At 46.6% G+C, this 21,489-nt stretch overlaps 1 protein-coding gene across 2 annotated transcripts in view; it reads left to right on the forward strand.

The window, feature by feature from the left end:
* Window positions 1-231: 231 nt before the first annotated feature.
* Window positions 232-21,489, forward strand: part of MAP3K9 (mitogen-activated protein kinase kinase kinase 9) — an 84,920-nt gene continuing 63,662 nt past the window's right edge. For both annotated transcript variants that reach the window (XM_053601290.1, XM_053601291.1), the window contains exons 1-2: window positions 232-935; window positions 10,050-10,463. In XM_053601290.1, coding sequence (XP_053457265.1) covers window positions 536-935; window positions 10,050-10,463 — 814 coding nt within the window. In that variant the 5' untranslated portion in view covers window positions 232-535. The remainder of the gene's footprint in view (window positions 936-10,049; window positions 10,464-21,489) is intronic.

A 21,489-nucleotide genomic window follows, 5' to 3' on the forward strand; every position in this document is an offset into this window, starting at 1 on the left:
TTCAAGCCCGGCCTGGGGAACCTGCGTACGGGTCAGCCACGGCCAATGGGAAGGCGAGCTGTGCGGGGGGCGGGTCGGGCACCGGACGCCGCGCCCCTCCGGGTCCGCAGGGCTGGGGCAGAGCCAGGCGCACGTCAGGTGGTCCGCGGCCAGCGGGCGGTGCTGGGGGCGGGGCGGGGAACGGCGGGCGGTGCTGGGGGCGGGGCAGCGAGCGGCGGGCGGCGGGCGGCGGCGGGCACCGGCTGCGTGAGCAGGTACCGGCGGGGGAGGTGGCGAGGCCGCCCGGGGGGGCGAGCGGGCAGGCGGGGACTCCGACCCGCCGCGCCACCATGCTGCAGTGAGCGCTCGCGCTCGGCGCCCTTGTCGCCCCGCCAGCCCCGGCGAGCCGGCTCTCCCAGCCTCGCCAGCCCGGGCCCTACCTGCGGCCGCCGTCGGAGGAGGAGGGTCCTCCCAGCTCCGCGGAGCCGCATGAACAATAGGCAGCGGCGGCTCCTGCGGGCGGCGGCGGTCCCGCACCCTATGGATCGGCCGCTCCATGGAGCCCTCCAGAGCGCTTCTCGGCTGCCTGGCGAGCGCCGCCGCTGCCGCCCCGCCGGGGGAGGATGGAGCGGGGACCGGGGCCGAGGAGGAGGAGGAAGAAGAGGAGGCGGCAGCGGCGTTCTCCGGGGAGCTGGGCTCGGACGCACCGCTGCCCTACTGGACGGCCGTGTTCGAGTACGAGGCGGCTGGCGAGGACGAGCTGACCCTGCGGTTGGGCGATGTGGTGGAAGTGCTGTCCAAGGACTCGCAGGTGTCTGGCGATGAGGGCTGGTGGACCGGGCAGCTGAACCAGCGAGTGGGCATCTTCCCCAGCAACTACGTGACCCCGCGCAGCGCCTTCTCCAGCCGCTGCCAGCCCGGTGGCGAGGACCCCAGTTGCTACCCGCCCATTCAGTGTAAGTGGAAGGCGGGGCCGGGAGCCCGGCGGGGAGGAGAGTGATGTAGGCCTAGGGGTGGTCGGAGAGGGAGGGGAGCCTTCTGCTAGGGTTAGGTTAGGACTGGGGTCTGGGTGGGGAAATGACTGACCTGGGTGTGGGTGGGTGCGCGCGCGCTCGGGCTGCAGGGGCTTCAGCGGGTGCGGTGCGGAAGCTAGAGGCCCCACAGGCCTGCCTGCAGTCCCGGGCGATTGGGCTTCCTAACCTTCATTTGACTACCTCAAAGGGCCGTTTCTGAATTTTACATCCTGAAGCCTCAGCGGGAGGATCTCCCCATCTTCTCTCCTCCTTGCCCCCCCTCGCCCCCTCCCCCGCCCCCTCCCCTCGCCTCCTTCCCAAGTCTGGAAGGATTTCTGGCCAGCTGGTGGTTACTGTCCCAATCTGGGGACCCAGCCCACCTCTTCTATCCCCACCGTCTCTGCTCCTTTAAAGTCATTATGCTTGGAAAGAGGCGAGTGGTGGGAGCCCAGCTCCTGCTGGGCTGGGCTGATCCTAAAGTCCAGGAAACGTGTGAACTCAGGGCTGAAGTACCTTTAAAATGTGTTGAACCGTTATCTCAGAAGTTGTGTATGTCGTAGCTAAGAAGGTGTGTATGTCGGGGGTGAGGGGGACAGGTGATGGGTGGAGACATGGTTAGAGAGGGAAAAACTATGTTACTCCTTCTTGAGAGATCAGGAGTACAAGGTAGAGTGACTGAACCCAGTTCCTTGATAGCCAGGCTGTTCAGGCAATACATTTTCTCCCTTTTTCTCACCCTAGATCCTTGCTTATATTTGGAACTGGCCAAATCTCAGGGGGTTCATGCCGAAGGGGTCCCTCCCAGGGCCTTTCTCCAAGTGTCCTGGTTTTCCTCAATTTCCCAAGAGCCCCCCCCATTCTACACCCTATAATGAAATTTCCTTTGTTTTTTCAAAGAAGTTAAATTGCCAGTAGATCCCTTAACCAGTTATACTAGGTCATTTTAGGAGAAAGATGTAAATATCTATTAGTGCAATTGACACTATTTTGTATTTGAGAATTTTCATAATTTTTCCCTGTTAAAAAGATATCGTTGCCAGGCAGAGTGGCTCATGCCTGTAATCCTGACATTCTGGGAAGCTGAGGCTTGAGGACCATTTGAGCTTAGGAGTTCAAGACCACCCTGAGCAAGAGCAAGACCCCAAATCTACTAAAAATAGAGAAATTAGCCAGGCATTCTGGTATGTGCCTGTAGTCCTAGCTACCTGGAAGGCTGAGGCAGGAGGACTGTTTCCAGAAGTTTGAGATTGGTGTGAGCTAGATTGACACCATGACACTCTAGCCTAGGTGATAAGAGTGAGACTGTGTCTCAGAAAAAAAAAAAAAAAGATATGTTAATGTATATTTATTACTTGTCTATTTTTTATTTGTGTACTTTGCATTTTAAAAAAATTTCATTTGTAACATTGTCTTTCTGACCCTATAACTTATTTTCACCTGAACAATCACATTATTTTTTCTAAGATGGGTTTTTAAATACCAGAATTTCGTATCAAAATCATAACCTCTTTCCTTGTTTTTCTGCTTTTCTTTTTCTGTTGGTGTTTTGACTGTCAAATTGATGTTCAAATCTTTAGTTCCCTTTGTTTCTCTCGCCCTCTCATTCAACTTAGAACTTCACATTTCAATATTTTGGTCTTTATGATGCCTGGAGGTGACAAATTACTTTAAATTGCTTCCAGGTAGTCCATCATTTTGGTGCTAGTTCTGGTGAGAAGGCTAAGGATCCTGGCATGACTTTGAAAATGAACTAAGTTGTGTATTGGAAGAAATATGAACAATCTGGCATTTTAGAAAACATAGTTCAGTTTTAAACATGAGTCTAAGTTTGAGTTTCTTTGTGGATGAAGTTTTGTGATTTTTGTCTTTAGGGAAAGCTGATGTCAGGGTAAAAGAGCTATGTGAGGTTTGAGAGCAGAAACTCGGTTTCTTTACTATCTTGTGCTTCTGGCTGTCAGAGCAGTCAGGAGTGACTCTGACTTAGGCTGAGATAACCTATCCCTGGAGAGCCAGGCATGGAAATACCTTCTTCACTAGGTGGCCACGACTCATCTTTCTTGAAACAAAAGAAAGAGTGGATTCCTAAATCTCATGCTTCAAATCTCATGCTTTTTGAAAGAATAAACTTTAAGAATATGGCATTTGAAAGACCTGCTGAGGTTTTTTTATTTGGCTTCACCAGGAGTTCTGATCTTAACTGGAATGAATGAATTCTTTTTTTTTTTTTAAATTTTTTTTAAATTTTTAATTTCAGTGTGCTTGTTCATTCTTCTTTGTTTGAAGTACTCCTTTTTTGTTGATTTTCTTCTTTCTCCTGCTGTGCTGGCTGTTTTTGATGTTGTTAGTAGAGATGGGGTCTTACTCTGGCTCACTGCTGCTCATATGGGTCTTGAACCTCTGAGCTCAGGCAATCCACCCACCTTGGCCTCCCATAGTGCTGGGACTACAGGCGTGAGCCACCACGCCCCGCCTAATGAATTCTTTTTATTTATTTTTTTTATTGTTGGGGATTCATTGAGGGTACAATAAGCCAGGTTACACTGATTGCAATTGTTAGGTAAAGTCCCTCTTGCAATCATGTCTTGCCCCCATAAAGTGTGACACACACCAAGGCCCCACCCCCCTCCCTCCTTCCCTGAATTCTTAATAATTTAGAAATTCTAGTCAAAAACTAATTGTTGAATATGCAATGAATGATAAATACGGTACTATATTAAATACCAGGGGATAAGAAGTGACAAGAGAAGGAGGTGCTTATAACTCACATAAGGGAGATTGGTAATATAAATATAAAACTTCGGTACTAGTGCTTTGATAAAGATGAACATGGGCAGGGCTGACAGATGTATCTCTGGTCGCATGCTCTCTCTACCAGTTCAGTTAGTACCACTCAGAAAATAAAAGTGATTGATGAACCCGGTCTTCAAAGACTTGGGATAAAATTGAACCACTGACAACTCTTCCCCAGAGTTACTCTTTGGAACTTCCCCTTTGGGTGTGTATTTCGACATTACATTCTGCTTAACACTAAGTCAAGCTGTAATGTTCAGTTTTAGTTTCATATTATTCCTTTTTTTTTTTTGAGGCAAAGTCTCACTTTGTCACCCTCAGTAGAGTGCTGTGGCATCACGGTTCACAGCAACCTCTAACTCTTGGGCTCAAGTGATTGTCTTGCCTCAGCTTCCTGAGCAGCTGGGACTATAGGTGCCCGCCATGACGCCCAGCTATTTTTAGAGATGAGGTCACACTATTGCTTAGGCTGGTCTCGAACTTGTGAGCTTGGGCAATCCACCCACCTCAGCCTCCCAGAGTGCTAGGATTATAGGCTTGAGCCACCATGCCTGGCTCATGTTATTCCCCTTTTTGAAGTGAAAATTTTGTTTTAAACTTTATTCAAAACAGAAGAGGAAAATACTAAATATTGTGACAAAGAAACATGTAACCATAATAATAAAAACTGTCTTGCAGTTATATAGCCCTTTTATCCCTTCCAATGTAGATCTGAATTAGGGTTTAGCTCTCCATGGATGACAAATATAAATAACCCAAGAGCTCAGTTACTTTCTTTATTTTAATGAAAGATGAGAAATGTATGGTTCCAAATTTATCATCTTGGGAGATATCCTAGCTATTAAAAAAAGTTGCTCTTATAAAAGAGTTGTGTCTGTTTTCTAACAGGGCATACTTTGAGTTTCTTATTAATTCATACTTCTTTTTCCTACATCCACTAAAATATAAGGATGTATTTTTAGATGTATGTAAGATTTTTATGTCTTTTTTTTGAGACAGAATTTCAAGCTGTTACCCTGTGTAGAGTACTGTGGCGTCACTGCTCACAGCAGCCTCAAACTCTTGGGCTTAAGCAATTCTCTTGCCTTAGCTTCCCAAGAAGCTGTGACTACAGGTGCCCATCACAACGCCCGGCTATTTTGTTGTTGTTGTTGTAGTTGTCATTGTTGTTTAGCAGGCCCGGGCTGGGTTTGAGCTCGGCAGCCTCGGTGCTTGAGGTTGGCGCCATAACCACTGTGCGTTGAGCCAGTTGTAAGATTTTTAAATGAGTGAGGTGTATGCCATTCACATACCCCAAACCCACCAGAATATGCTTATATATTCAGTTTCCAAGCATACAATTGAGAAAGAAGAATATATTGGCCCCCAAAATGGAAGAAATAAGGTTTTGTTCCTGATATTCCTGGAGATATCCTTCCATAGAAACTAAAAAATGTGCTGAATGTGACATGACCTAATTCTTACTTAGAACCAGGTCTTCACTGGAGCAGGGAAGGGAAGGGGATCTGAGCGTCCTCTCCTGCAACTCAAGGTCTAGTTCCTTAGTTCCCCTCCAGAGGGACTTAGCCAGGAAGGAATAAGAAATCCCTCCTCCTGTTTCTTTTCCCTGGTTCTGTGTTATTTGTTTGAAATTTGTGTTCTATATGTTCTGTACTTTTCTTAGAGGCTGGTTATAATATTTCTTTAACTGAATGGCAGGAGCCTGAGTTTTTTTTTTTTTTTTTGTAGAGACAGAGTCTCACTTTACGGCCCTCGGTAGAGTGCCGTGGCGTCACACGGCTCACAGCAACCTCCAGCTCTTCGGTTTTTATGTGATTCTCTTGCCTCAGCCTCCTGAGCAGCTGGGACTACAGGCCCCCACCATAATACCTGGCTATTTTTTTTTTTGTTGTTGTTGCAGTTCGGCCGGGGCTGGGTTTGAACCCACCACCCTTGGTATATGGGGCCGGTGACCTACTCACTGAGCCACAGGCGCCGCCCAGGAGCCTGAGTTTTTATGTTTTACCCAAAGAGAGGTTCTTGGTTCCCCTTCCCCACAGTGGTTTTCTGTCTTGTGTGAAATGTTCCTGGAGGAGCTGTCCTTTCAGCACCTTAGTACTAATGTCCTTTAAACACTCCTGCGTTTAAGTAAATATCTAACACCTACTGTGTGTTCACAACTATACTTCAGACAAGAGAGAAAAAAGGAAGAGTGCAGGAGAAAATGCAACAGTTGATTCTCTTAAGGAGAACTTAACTACTCAGTTGAGGAAATATAACAAATGCAAATTTTTAAATAGTCACTGTCTTTTCATCAGTGTGAAAGCTGGTAGGAAAAGTGAATGTTTCTTCCTTCCATGACCAAGGACTTATACCCCTCTCTGAGAGGATTTCTAATTTTTTTTTTTTTTTGTAGAGACAGAGTCTCACTTTATGGCCCTCAGTAGAGTGGCCTCACACAGCTCACAGCAACCTCCAACTCCAGGACTTAAGCGATTCTCTTGCCTCAGCCTCCCGAGTAGCTGGGACTACAGTCGCCCACCACAACGCCCGGCTATTTTTTGGTTGCAGTTTGGCTGGGGCGGGGTTTGAACCCGTCACCCTCGGTATATGGGGCTGGCGCCTTACCGACTGAGCCACAGGCGCCGCCCTCTAATTTTTTTTTTTTTTTTTTTTTTTGAGATGGGTCTTAATATATTTCTCAGGCTGGTCTCAAACTCCTGGCTTCAAGTGATCTTCCAGCCTCATCCTCCTGTGTAGCTGTGACTACAGGCACATGCCCCTGTGGCCAGCCTCCAAGACAGTTTCTGATCTCTCTTGAACACAGACATATTTTTTTCTCATTCATACAGATGACATCAGGCAAAATTAGTAATCAGTCAGGATTCATTTTAGGACTCACAAACACTTAAGCTATTTTAAGCAAGAAAGGGATTTAGCACAGGAAATTAGGTGCTTACAGAATCATTGGAAGGTTTAGGAGAAGCGGCTGTCAGCTGGACCTATGCAAACAGCTCCCAGAACATTGCAGAACTGGCCTATACCAGCATTAGGAGCTGATGTTGAAGCTATTGATTTCAAGAACACCCTGTTGTGTCTGTAGCCTAGAGATTAGGCAGTCACTTGGCTATGAAATATTCCTGTCCACATTCACAAAGCTAGTGATTGGACATTGACATAGTGTTGTGAAGAATCCCACTTCTCCACAGCCATGCTTCCCAGGAAAAGCAGCAAGAAGATGGTTGTCATCTTACCTCTGTCTTTCAAACCTTGTGCATCTAATTGGCAGAACTTAATTTGCATTCAGAACTCTAGTGGTAAGGGAGTCTGGGAAATGTAGTTTCTAGCTTTCTGACCTCTGTAGTACTAGGCATGCTAGAAAGATTTCAGGATGGTAAGGGCGGCGCCTGTGGCTTAAGGAGTAGGGTGCCAGCCCCATATGCCGGAGGTAGTGGGTTCAAACCCAGCCCCGGCCAAAAACCAAAAAAAAAAAAAGAAGATTTCAGGATGGATGCTGATTGCTAGTCTGCAATAACTGCCACACCATTTATTCTTCAGGAAGACTCCTAGATGAGGTAGTGAGCTTTTGAATGATTAGAATATACTTTTTGCATGCCTGAAGACGTTCACTTAAATTTTCCTAAGTGTTTCCTTTGTGCAGGCTGCCAGTTGCATTATGAAATTTGTGCACAAATGAATATTAGCCTCATGTAGGATAGAAGTACTATAATTAAGCAAGAACAGATTTTTTTTTTTAGCACCACCAGCATCTGAGTGGAGATTGGAGGCATCACGCGGCTGGCTAAGAAAGGAATGGAACAGCCAGTGGTGGGCAGTTCCTCTTTTGGTCTTGCCAAAACTTCAGAAATAAATCTTTGTTTTCTTAGTTTTTTAGTAAAGTGTGATCAGTCTCTATATATGTTTCAGAAATTCCAATTCAATTGTTTTTTTGTAGATCTGAATTTATTCAGATCACTGAGGTTGATTTTTTTCTTATCATTTTATTTCAACCATCTGTTGGTTGCAAAGTGTTTGGCATGCAAGTATAGTGGTAACTAGGTGGATAGAATCTCTGCCCTTGTGGATCTTGCAATCTAGCAGGATGATAGGCATTGAACAAGTAATTGAGTAATTATGACCTTGATGAATGTTGCAAAATGGAAACTGCCACATAAGTGGTTTTTTTTTTTTTTTTGAGACAGAGTCATACTTGGTCACTCTGTAGAGTGCCATGATGTCTTATTGCACAGCAACCTCAAATTCTTGATTTTTTTGTTTTTCTGAGACAGAATCTCACTCAGTTGCCCTGGGGTTGAGTGCTGTGATGTCATAGCTCACAGCAACCCAAACTGTTGGGCTCAAGTGATTCTCTTGCCTCAGCCGCCTAAGTAGCTGGGACTACAGGTGCCTGCTAAAATACCCGGCTAATTTTTAGCGATGGGGTCTCGCTCTGGCTCAGGCTGGTCTTGAACTTGTGAACTCAGGCAATCCACTTGCCTCTGCCTCCCAAGTGCTGGGATTACAGACGTGAGCCAACGCACCTGGCCTACTACAGAAGTGTTTGATGGGGGAGCCTGACCTCATTTGGTTTGGGGATTAGGACAAGTTCCTCTGTGAAATTGATATTTAAGTTGAGCCCTGAGGGTTGAGTATGAATCCACCAGGTAAAAGACAAAAGAGACTGGGAAAATAGAGAATAGGGTTTCAAGAGAGAAGCATGCACTTTGCTCATACAGCACTTAACATCACAGCTAGCCCAAGTTATGATCACGTAGCTATTATCATCTGTCCACGAAAGCCTTTTTAAACAGAGCTAAAGATATAATTAAGTGCCTTAGGTTTGAACTCTAGAGTTAGAAAAGAGATTGAGTGGCTGGTGTGACACTGAGAGAACCAGCAGTTGAACTGGGGTACTGATGGGGTCCTGCTGGAGTGAGATGTTTCCAGTGAGGCCCCTTTTCCTTATATCTCTGTCACTGGGTCCTGGTTGAACCAAGTTCTGAACGTCTCCTAAATTGACCCCCCCTCGCCCTATGTTCAATTGCTGCTGGGTTTTAGAACTCCATGCTGCCATGGCTTCCATAGTGGTTCCTTTGCTGTAAGATTTCCGTCCTCGGGTGGTGCCTGTGGCTCAAAGGAGTAGGGCACCGGCCCCATATACTGGAGGTGGCAGATTCAAACCCATCCCTGGCCAAAAGCTGGAAAAAAAAAAAAAAAAGCTTTCCATTCTCCAGGTTATATTCTCTAGGGCTGCCAGTGCTGGTTTCCTTTCTAAAATACAGACCTGGCAATACTCCCCTTCTGAGAGATGCATGCCTTCTGCTGTTTACAGTGTAAAGTTCAAGACCCTCAGGATGGCTTTAAAGACATTTTACAACCTGGTTATTCCCAGCAAGGCTCCGGGCCCCATCTCCTGTCCAGATGCACGTAACCTGGCTGCCCTGGACTCCCTAGAATTCCTAGTATAGCACCTACTCTCATGCTCCTTGTTCTTGCTCTTTTCTTTCCCTCTGTCTGGATCATTCTTTTCTACCCTGATTTCCTTTACGGCCTTATGAGATCCCTCCCACTCATTCTTTAGGGCCCGGGTCAAATACAGTAGGACCTCTGTAAGGTGACCACCTGAGGGACTATAACAAACTGGTCAGCATACGGAGGTGGTCAACATAAGGAACGAGGCCTACTGTACCAATACAGATATAATTCAGTACATGTGGTGCATGTCCAGTTTATGAAAATTAGGTCCACTTAAGGAGGTGGTCGTCTGTGGAGCTTCTGCTGTATTACCTTGCCTGGGAGTCCTCTCCCCACTCACCCTGTCAGTCCTCTGAGTCACTGACTTTCCTAAAACTGTGCTCATACTTGTGTAGAAGTTTCTCACACTGGGTTTACTTGTTGTGTCTGCATTGCCACTGGATTGTGTGCTTTTCACTACTGAGCACTCGGTAAAGCTGGATAAGTCTCGCAAAAAGGGTCTCCCCATTGTTCCTTTTAGTTAAAATGGTTGATCTTGGTATGGGACTCTGCATGAGTTTTCAAGTGGGATTTATTTCGTGAATTTTTATCGCATATTCTTAGTGACTGTGTGCTAGTCACTAAGGGAAAAAAGCAAAAGAAAAGAATTTAATCCCAGTGCCTGGCCTTATGGAGTTTACCTTCTTTATAATGGGTAGACAGAAAGGCCCAGTGAACAGATAACTTGCTGTGCTTATGATCCAGGTAGGTGGGTAGTTAACTGGTGTTCTCAAGATGTGTTTGACTTTCTTCTTTTTTTCTTTCCTTTCTCAGTGTTAGAGATTGATTTTGCGGAGCTAACCCTGGAAGAGATCATTGGCATTGGGGGCTTTGGGAAGGTCTATCGTGCTTTCTGGATAGGGGATGAGGTTGCCGTGAAAGCAGCTCGCCATGACCCTGATGAGGACATCAGCCAGACCATAGAGAATGTTCGCCAAGAGGCCAAGCTCTTTGCCATGCTGAAGCACCCCAACATCATTGCCCTCAGGGGGGTGTGTCTGAAAGAACCCAACCTCTGCTTGGTCATGGAGTTTGCTCGTGGAGGTCCTTTGAATAGAGTATTATCTGGGAAAAGGATTCCCCCGGACATCCTGGTGAACTGGGCTGTGCAGATTGCCAGAGGGATGAACTACTTACATGATGAGGCAATTGTCCCCATCATCCACCGAGACCTTAAGTCCAGCAACAGTGAGTATGAAGAGACAGGGCTGGAGGGGCAGAGAGCAGTTGCAGACTTAGTCTGTGGCATCAGGAGGAGTGGATTCCTAGTGGACTTCAGTGGACAGTGAAAGTCCTTGCTTAAACACATTCCATCCTTAAGTTGAGAGGTGTGGGGGAGATAAGAGAGATGGGTTTAGGAAGAGAAGAATGAAGTACTGGGGGGTTTGACATAATTTTGTGTTTATATCAGCAGGGAAAATTGGCATTGTGTAATTCTGATATTCTGTGCAAAAAATATACAGATTTATTTTTCCACTTGATGAGAGTGTGTATGTGATCATAAGAGGGGTTTTCCTCTTTGTAGAACAACAGGTAAAGCAAACCTACACTGCCTGTTTGAATTTTTCCCTACACGCCTCATTTTGAGATACCAGGCACAGAGGGGCTATACGAAGAGAAGGCATATTTTTTAAACTGGGGGCCAATTCTAGTGGCAGGTGCCTTTGGGGAACATGACCTGGCTGGCAGTGTTACAGACCTCCTGGTAGCCAGTGTTACGTTCCTATTCATTAATTGCTGTAACTACCTAGTGTTTAATAGCAGGGAACTGAGAAGTAACTGTTTATTAAACATCTAGAATCCATAAACTGGGTTGTAAAGCAAGTGTTAGATATAATTAAATGGTGAGCTGGTAGAAGCTTCAGCCTTTTGCGTCAGCTGAATCAGGAATACGCTGCTTTTCTGGGCTGCTTTGCTCTCTCTTGCCTACCCTGAATAGGGGAGAGGATAACATTGTTTAATGTGCCCAGAGGAGGGCATTGGAGTGGCAGGATTTTAGGGGTGGCAAGGGCCCCAGGAACTGTACTCTCTGCATCCTTCAGCTTTGAGCCTAGAAATCCTTCAGACTTTGTTTCATATGTGGCTTTTCTGTTGATGCTTTTGTGAATCTGTTTATTTAAAAAAATATATTTTAAAATTATGTTAAGTAGTTAAGTGTTTGTTGTAGAAAAATTAAGAGGTGCAGTTAAAAGAAAAGAAGAGTTAACTTAAAATGTTTTCCCTTAAGAGAGAACAACTATGGGCAGCACCTGTGGCTCAGTGAGTAGGGCGCCGGCCCCATATGCCGAGGGTGGCGGGTTCAAACCCAGCCCTGGCCAAACTGCAACCAAAAATAGCCGGGCATTGTGGCAGGCGCCTGTAGTCCCAGCTGCTCGGGAGGCTGAGGCAAGAGAATCGCGTAAGCCCAAGAGTTAGAGGTTGCTGTGAGCTGTGTGACGCATGGCACTCTACCAAGGGCGGTACAGTTAGACTCGGTCTCTACAAAAAAAAAACAAAAGAAAAAAAAAAAAGAGAGAACAACTATTATGTTTGGCATATCTTTCTAGACATTTTTTTTTTTTTTTTTTTTTGTGACAGAGCCTCAAGCTCTCACCCTGGGTAGAATGCCATGGCATCATAGCTCACAGCAACTTCCAACTCCTGGGCCCAAGCGATTCTCCTGCCTCCACCTCCCAAGTAGCTGGGACTACAGGCACCCACCACAATGCCCAGCTATTTTTTTTCTTTGGTTGCAGCCATCATTGTTGTTTGGCGGGCCGGGTTGGATTTGAACCGCCAGGTCAGGTGTATGTGGCTGGCGCCTTAGCCACTTGAGCCACAGGCACTGAGCCTTTTGTAGACATTTTAAAAGCATATATGGTTTATAAATATACGAATATTCTGTTCAATTTACTTTAAAATAGCATTCATTACCTTTATGTCTTCCATCTGCAATCTTCTCCCCCTTAATAATAGAAAAATTCTTCCTTGCAAAAGACTGGAGTGTTAGATATGTACTCTGGATATGATGCACGTGAAGGGTACCGAGCGTTACACATGTACTCTGGATATGATGCACGTGAAGGGTACGGAGCGTTAGACACGTACTCTGGATATGATGCCTGTGAAGGGTACGGAGCGTTAGACACGTACTCTGAATATGATGCGCGAAGGGTACGGAGCATTAAACACGTACTCTGGATATGATGCGTGAAGGGTACAGTGTGTTAGATACGTACTCTGGATATGATGCCTGCGAAGGGTATGGAGCGTTAGACACGTACTCTGGATATGATGCCTGCGAAGGGTACGGAGCATTAAACACGTACTCTGGATATGATTTGCGAAGGGTAGGGAGCGTTAGATATGTACTCTGGATATGATGCACGTGAAGTATTTGAGTTATATAAAATAAAGTCTGGCTTCTTTTTTCCCTTTGGCATTTTCCTATCTCTTTATCATATGTTTATTTGTATCCCTCCTCTGAAATTCTGTTTAAGTGTATTAAATAAATTAAAACTTTTGGTGATCCCATTTAAAATAATTTCTACCTAGAGATCGCTTTGGATGATGAAGCAAAAAGGAAACATCTCCGGGGGGACTGGGGGACACGATGTATGGCACAGCTCTTGGGGGCGGGACACAAGTACAAGAGGGCCTTTACCTAACAAATGCAATCAGTGTAACCTAATTCTGTGTACCCTCAATGAATCCCAAACAATTAAAAAAAGAAAGTATTGGTGAAAAATGTAATAGAAATGCTGAATTCTTTTTTTTATTTTTTCTTATATCCTTTTACTGGGAGATGTAGGCAAAATGCCATAAGGTTACATAATCGAGCCTTGATGAAGGTTTGAATTTGAGTTATGATTTCAAGCTATATGTACGAGGTTGTACCTTTTATGAGGTTTGTGTTTGGGAGTCTAAGCTCTTGTGAAGCAAAACCACCTTGTTGCCATTCTGCTGATTGCAGGAGAGGGCAAGAGACCTGAATGTCGTCCCGTTGTCCAGGAAACCACACTCTGGCCCTTTCTTTACTTGGGTTTTGGGATTGTCGAGGGGGAGTCTTCAGGTGCAGTGTGTTGTGGTAGGAGTTGGACTTACACATTGGGTAGTGTTTTAAAGGACCTTGTCAAGACAATGCCCAGAAATGTGCATGGTCCGTGGGACGCATTGTGGGTGCTGCTGTTGCTGTCAATCTCACGTGGGAGTTGGGGTGGCACCTTGGAATTTGTAGTTGGAGGTTTGCCTGGGATTGTACACATCCAAAATGAGCTTCAGTGACACCATCCTTCTCACTCCATTGCAGTGTGTACATGACTTGAAAATCATTTTAGAAACGCTATGCCCCTGCTTTACCCGTTGCCTCCAAGTTGGGAGTCATAATTTCTTTGTGTTTTGTAGACGTTGGAACCCTAGCCTGTTTTCCTTGTTTTATTAGAGGTTCCAGGGAATTGGATTTTGGTTATTGTCACGTGAAGGCAGAATACTAGGAGTTGTATGTGTTAGTTGACTGAACCAAGAGAGAAGAATGTGTCTTTGTGGGAAAGAGAAAGTACTTGGTGATAAACATCTAGCCGTTATAAAGGTTCAGTAAAAAGTGACTTATTAAAATGTTTTATTATTCTAGTGACCTACTTTAAAAAGTCATTTGTGGTTTACTGGCAGTGAAATACGTAGGGTGTGTATTAACAGTGTCCTCTGCTGACTATAATCCGCATTATGTTTAGGTTTGATTGTACAGCACATCATTACCCCATCATTCCCATACAGGGCTCACGTGCTCACTGCGGCCTGTGGTGCAGGGTGGCTGCTGTAGTACCAGCTGTGTGGTCCAAGTCGCAGGCTTGAAGGAGAAGGAAAAGCAGAGACAGGGACGGGCGAGGGCATGTGGCTGAGTAGGTTCCCATTAGTTTTCCAGAAGTCCGGCCTGACACAACTGCCTGTTTTAATTGGCCAGCATGTAGTTGCATGGCCATGGCTAGCTGCATAGGAGTCTGGGTTTGAAATGGAGGCTTTTATGCTGAGTGGCAGAAAGCCTGGCTAAAAATCAGGATACCAAGGAGTAACGTCTGGTGGGGGGAGCAATGAACACTTTGTGGAGTATTTTTTTTGTGTTTGTTTTTTGAGACAGGGTGTCACTCTGTCACCCTCGGTAGAGTGTCACGGTGTTATAGCTCATAGCAATCTCAAACTCTTGGGTGATCCTGGCTACTTTTTCTATTTTAGTAGAGATGGGGTCTCGCTGTTGTTCAGGCTGGTCTCAAATTCCTGAGCTCAAGTGATCCACCTGCCTCGGCCTCCCAGAGTGCTGGCATTACAGATGTGAGCCACTGCACCCGGCCTGACATGGAGTCTTAATGCAGGATGAACATTGGGAAGAACTGTTACCTCAGGATTTAGCGGGACATGGCCAACAAGTTTACCCAGGCCCTGGGACCTGTGGCTCAGACCCCTGGTTTAACTGCCAGTTCATACTGCTTCAGCACATCATGTCATTAACTGAAGCATCACATCCTCAGACTACTTATAAAAAGCCTCTGGCTATAAAAATGGATTTATGTGTGTCTGCTCCATCAAATCAGGGAAAACCACGTATTTGATTGCTAGTAAAGGCATTGCTGGAAGATGGTCTCTTGATGAAAAGATTGTCCTTTTGTTGATGGTCTCTTGATGAAAAGATTGTCCTTTTGTTGGGTAGATGGATTTCAGGGTTTTGTGTGATAGGTAGTTTGGCATGAAGGTATTTGGCAGAAGGGTTGTTTAGTAGTGGCCATTAAAAGTTAAATAAGTAAAAAATGAGATATTTTGAAAAAACTTTGGAAAATGTAAAGATTTACCCAAAGTGAAGGCAGTCTTATTACTTTTATTTTATTATTAAACAACTTCTTTCCTCCTCTGCAGAAAACAGAGGAAAACATGTTGTGTCTTTTCCCAGTGTTTCTGTGCATTTATACCTGTTTGTTTTTACCCCTAGATAGTATCCCAGTAAACGTATTACTTGTAGCAGGATTTTGTCCCTGCTCTTGCCAGTGTGTTGTCAGCCTGTGCTCCTAATCAGAACGCTGTCACCTGTACCTGCCTATAGGACGGCCGGTATATTTCACTGTGTCAGTTTGGGTTTCCCTTTGGTGCTTTAGTTTCCTGTAACATTCTGCTCCCAGGGCCATAGGATCCACATCTCATTAATGTTTGGTTTTTCTCCTTCCTATACCTTCCTTAGGTTTTAAGCAACTTATTCTTGGTTTTATAGTAGAAAGGGTAGAGGTGAGTGGTGCACCATATTTGGTTTGGGACTAGCCACGCCCACTTTCCTCTTTTCTGGTATCAGCTTAATGTCTTGAGGTTTTGCCACCTTATGTCCCTCTTCTCCAGAGACTCTTTCCCCTTCCGGCAGTCTGGTCTCCCCTCTCCCCCGGGATACACCCTGCACCCCCACACCCTGAGACTCACGTTATGCTCACCTTTGCGCTGGGTTGAATCTTGCTTTCAGGGCTGCCCTTGCCTCAACTCTCTGCCTATCCACCCCTGGCCCCGCAATCTGTGCTCAACTCAAACGTGGCTGTGTCTCCTTGCAGTCGTAACTCAGCGTCCGTCCTCGCTGCTAAGTAGTCATTTGCTACACATGCATTACCTGGAGCACACAGAAGAATATTAGAGTGACAAGGGACTAGAGCCACTCGTCCAGCAGATTGCAAGCTCAGATGCCTTCCAGCCGGGCTGAGTAAATTTGTGAAGCAGCTGGTAGGCATTTGTGGGTCATAACAAACCATAACACTGTACTGCCCTGAAAGCCAAGCTGAGTTGCATTCCCTGGCTGCCTCTTTTCTTGGATGGCTGTGATTTCAGGAGCAGCACTTATGTCTTCAAATAGATTTTGTGTCTTTAGCTCCCAGCATGGTCCCAGATACACAGTAGGACCCTCAATAAATGTATAGGTAGAAGGACTGAATGAATAAATGAGTGAATCAAGTATCACTTGACTGGTTTACTTACAGGATTTCAAAACATAAACATTCTTGGGCAGTGCCTGTGGCTCAAAGGAGTAGGGTGCCGGCCCCACATGCCAGAGGTGGCAGGTTCAAACCCAGCCCCGACCAAAAAAAAATCAAAACATAAACATTCCCCTTTTCTTATCCAAGGATGTCATACACACATCACTTGTGTGGAATTTGCTTTTTTTATCCTCAGTAGAATCCCCTGGCCCTTAATCCATCCTAACTATCTGACTCCAGCAACCTGTTTTGCATGCCCAAGTGTGGCGCTGGATGGTGACGTTGGATTTGTTACCAGCCTTGAACACCTCTGCTGCCTCTTCTCTCTGCACCCCTCCGGTCACAGCACTGGCTTGCTCTCTGGATAATGTCTCCACTGTGGCCATTGCCAGTTGCCAGGAGCTGCTAGAATAGGCCACTGCACCGTGCTGCCTGCACCCACCCCTGGGGTGTTCGTGCAACCTCAGCGCTCCTTTTGTTCCCACTGGGCTTTGCCCAGCACGCTCCTCACAGTGCCCGTCCTGGTTCTGTCGAGTTGTTGGCTGGCTGCTCCTCTTACAGCTGGAGGCCCGTGCAGCAGCCTCCAGTGTAAGCGTGCTGTCATTTATTCATTCAGTCCTTCTACCCATACCTTTCCCAGTGCTGTCACCCGTGCTTTGTGCTTTTCTCCAGTCTGCTCTCAAAGTTCACAAGACTGGATGCTGAAGATGCATTTTCATCAGTGTGAGGACGACAGAGCTTCCATCTTGGCCTCAGGCCGTCTGGCTCTGACATTCTAAGCCCTGGAGTATTCCTGGACCAGATAGCAGCCAAAGCCCCTGCCTGGGTTTCCTGTGTGGGATTTGTCCCGGCTGAGGACTTGTGGTTCCCTGGGACCCACCGGATCACACTCTCCTCCGCCCTTGTTCCTGCATGTGTTTTACCTCCTGGGTGAAGCCATCGAGGCACAAGCACCCTGGCTGGGGACAACATAGTGGGAGACTTGCTAGAAAAGAATGAGGAGTGGCCATAGGAGTATTTTTTTCCTACGGGAGAATAAAATAAGAAACCATAAACCATTCCCACAGTGGATCTGGGAGTCAGTGAAGTATCAGCTGGAGAACCCAATTTCTGGTCCTTTTTCAGTTGTAAATCGATGACTTTTTGTTCACTTCATGACTGCATCCTCAAAATGGGATATTTCCAGTGGTTCCTGGTCCAGGTCCTTCTGAATCTCTCACCCTCTTGTTCTCTTCACTGAAGTTCTTTGCTACAGATTCCTTCTTACAGAGAGTTGGAGGATGATGGATGCATTTTGAGGATTTTTCCAGGTTTATAAGTGCTCAAAGAATTGGATTTATCCATTGGTTGCGGGAGGCTATACTGAGGTTAGCTAGCAGCTATCAGACATGTCCCAGAGATGGCATTCAATTGATGGGAGCATTTTCCATGAATGCAGAGACACGCTCTGCAAGCCAAAATACGTCTATGAGTGAATAAAGCGGAAACGAAGCACAACACCAGCCCTGTGAACAGGACTGACTCAGCAGAAGAAACCAGCATGGCAAGAGGTTGCAAGTGCTGTTGTGTCTCTTGGTTCTTTAGCTTGTCCTGGGAACCTTGGACTTCTGTGGCCATCTCCTGCACAAAGATGACTTTGTTTTTTGGGCCATTCTGAATGCTTGGTGTGAGGAATACAATAGTCTGCAAAACCAGACACAGGCCCTGCCCTCAAAGAGCTCCCCGTCGGGTCAGTGAGAAGGACCTTGGTCAAAATAAAGTCACATAAATGCAAAGTCAAGACTGTGGTGAGTGCCTTGAAAATGATAAAGAGACACGCTTAGACAGGGAACCTGGAGGAGGGTTCTCTGAGGAAGTTTTTTCAGGTGTGATGTGAAAGAGGGAAGAGGAGTCGATTAGACCGTGGAAAGGGCAGGTGGGGCGTGGGCGTCCCAGGCAGCGAGATGGGCAGGCCCAGATGCTGAGGAGAGCATGGCCTCCTGGGAGGCAGATGTTGTCCTTGGCGATCTCTTTGGATTCTTTTACCTCCTCCTTTTCCTGTGGTTGGAGGCTTCATGGGGAGATTGGTCTCCGTGTGGCTGGCTGTGTGCTTTCCTTTTACCAGAGGCTGCTCTAGAGTCCTCTGCCCTGTCCTGTTTGTCCTCTCAGAGGCTCCTCTGCAGCTTGCTTAGTGAGGCAGGAAGTAGCTTGGGAGCCAGGGCAACATTTGGACACTCCTGAAGCTTGTGTTAGACTTGGAGCAAAAGATACTGTGCGAAGGTCCTGATTGTGATTTCTGGATTATGAGCTCTTAGCTGCAGAAAGCGGCCTTGGTGAGGGGTTGAGTTCAGGGCAGGATGGGCTTCAGAAGGTGTGTGGGCTTCGATTTCCAGAAAAATACTTAGCTTCTTTCCCTTTGCCTGTTTTCTCTGATTTGTGCCACTATTGCCTTGCAGGTTTAATAATTTTGTTGTCTTCCCTTCTCCACAACCCTCCCCAGGCAGACCTGGTAATCACTTAGTAGTAACCAGCTTTTACGGTGGTTTGTGGTGCTGTTATTGCTCAGTGTCAAGGTCTGTGCTTCCCCATCTTTAAGGAGACAAGAGTCTGCCCATCTCTCCTTTCCTGCACTAACTGGGTGCTTCAGTTCATTCCTGTGAGGTATCTCAAGGTCACTATGGATAGGACACAAAGCAGTGATGTGAGTGGTCTGGCGGAGCTTCTTCCCCAGATCCAGGGAGCCCAGATCTTTACTGTGAAGTCCTCCTCACTACTCCTGACAGCCTGTTATAGAGCCAACCACACTTTGTTCCTCTTACAGAGTAAGGATTGTTAGTATACAGTCTATGCAAAATGTGTGCAGGTTCATTTTGGGGGGAGAAAGGGTTATATCTTTCATTAATCCAGGGCTCAGAGAAGGTTAAACTGAAAGTGGGCATCTGTGTGAGAGGCATGCCAGTGCAGTGGAAGGAATGTGGGCCCCGGGCCATCTTTGACACTGATGGGCTAGGTGACCTTGGGCACACCTTGTGACCTTTCTAGACCTCACATTTCTCATCTGTAAAATGAGAGGTTTGAAGAAATTGTCTTTGAGGTTCTACCCAGGACTTAAAGTCTAAAGTCTGTGTCTTTGGGAACAATGATCACATGGTCTGTCTGTTTGCGTCTGTGTGTTGGCTGCGTCTGTGTGTCTGTCTGTGTCTGTGTGTCTGTCTGCATCTGTGTGTCTGCGTCTGTGTTTCAGGCTGCAGTGTGCTCAGGTTTCCTGTTTCTAGGCTGCTTAGGGCAGGGGCTGAATCTCCTGAAAGGAGACCTTCACTGCGTGGTTTAGTAGAGAAAGCAGCTGACAGGGGCCCACAGGTGCTCCCCATCTCCGTTGCTGCCCAGGGCATGGCAGATGGCCTTGCTGAGAGAAGATGCCGTGGTCACATGAATCGTGGTGAAGCTTCACAACAAACCAAGGACAGTCCTTGTCCTGCAAGCAGGAAACAGTTGAACACCGCTCTGTCCTTGATCCTGAGCGCAGGCCGCCTGGTGTCTGCCCGCTGTGCTGCTGCTTTGGCTTACACTTGCTTCCTGCCCTCTTTTTTTTTTCTTTTTTAGATGTCTCACTATGTCACCCTCGGTAGAGTACAGTGGCGTCCCAGCTCACAGCAACCTCCAACTCTTGGGCTTAAGTGATTCTCTCGCCTCAGCCTCCCAAGTAGCTGGGAGTACAGATGCCTGCCACAACACCCGGCTATTTTTATTGCAGTTGCCATTGTTGTTTAGCAGGCCCGGGCCGGGTTCGAACCTTCCAGACTTCGTGTAGGTGGCTGGTGCCGAGCCCCTGCCCACTTTTCTGAAATGACAGAGGTTTTCTCAGACGAGGCCTCGGATTATGTGGGTGGTTTTGATTGTGTGCCCCCGCATCCCCAGCCACCAACAGAATCTCAGGAAGACCTGGCTCCCTGTAGTCCACTGTGCTTTAATGTGATACATAGAGGTGAGACGTATTGAAAGCTACGGATTGCACATCCCTTTTCCTCCCAACTTCCACAGGGTTTTTGCCCACTGTAGGTAACTTGTGCCTTTGATCTGAGAAGGAAGCATTTTCCCCATAAGGGTGATGTTGGGAACCGACATGGTCTAGTAGTGGGAGAAGCCCTGGCTTGGGAGTCAGACAAGCTTGATTTAAGTATTACTTCTGTTGGGCATGTGGTTAGCCTCCTGGAGCTCTGGGAATCTTATCTGTAAAATGTGAACAATGTGGAAAAGAGCAGTGTTGTTTTAAGGTGCTACTAAATAACACGTGCCAAGTATCACACTTGCACTGCCTCTGGTGTGTAGCCCTGAGCTTTCTTCCCATTCTCCAGGAGTAGGAGAAACTTCCTCCCATGCCTTGTTATTTAGTTGTGCACGGGACAGGGCTGGATTTCCCTTTTTAGGGTTATGAGGATTTTAGGCAGCCCTGCTCAACCTTCTCAGCCAGCCCTGCATGGTATCACCCTTCCTGCTGAAATGGGCAGATTTATTTTAGCCAAAGCCACTGAAAGGGATTAATCCCCTCCAGCCCTTCTAACTGCGCAAGCCTATGTATGCCTCTTGCTCCCTCTGCACCTGGTCTTAACTTGAATTGCTTAGCTTCCTGAAAAATGTTGCCTTGTCCTGTCTGTTATGGCCTTTGGCCTGATTGAGTAGGACAGCTGGCTGGTATTATGGCTCTGCTGGACTCTCAGTTGACAATTAAAATGCCTTTGCCCCAGGAGGAAGGCAGTACATTTCCTGTGCTGTATCAGTCTGCTTTTTTCACATTCCCTCCTGACGTCCCCACGTCAGCTTGGAGTTCTTGTTATATTCAGGCTGGGCTGAAAAGATCTTACTCTGAGTTGTGGGGCCTTATTTTGGAAGGTGAATGGAATGCGTGTGTACACCTTTTCCTTCTTGTAGAACGGCTTTATTTCCTACAGCAACTTCTCGAATCTGCTTGTGCCCAGCATTCAGTAGGTTCTAGAAAGGTTTGTGGTTCTGATCATCCTGGGTTCCAGCACCCGGCCTTCTCCCATATGCATCCCTTTCCCCTGCAGACACTTCCCAAACACCACCAGACCTCTTCTTCAGTGCCCACTTTTAGGATCGGAACGTTGCTTTCCATTGGAGGCAAGCACCCAGGAGCTTTGGGTGAGGCTGGGTTTCAGTCCTGCCTGGCTCTGTCACTTGGTAGCTGAGGACTTTGAACAAACAACGTATTCTCTGTGTCCTTAGCTTTTGCAGATGTTAAG

The sequence above is a fragment of the Nycticebus coucang genome, chromosome 9 (genome assembly GCF_027406575.1).
Source record: "Nycticebus coucang isolate mNycCou1 chromosome 9, mNycCou1.pri, whole genome shotgun sequence".
Lineage (NCBI taxonomy): Eukaryota > Metazoa > Chordata > Mammalia > Primates > Lorisidae > Nycticebus > Nycticebus coucang.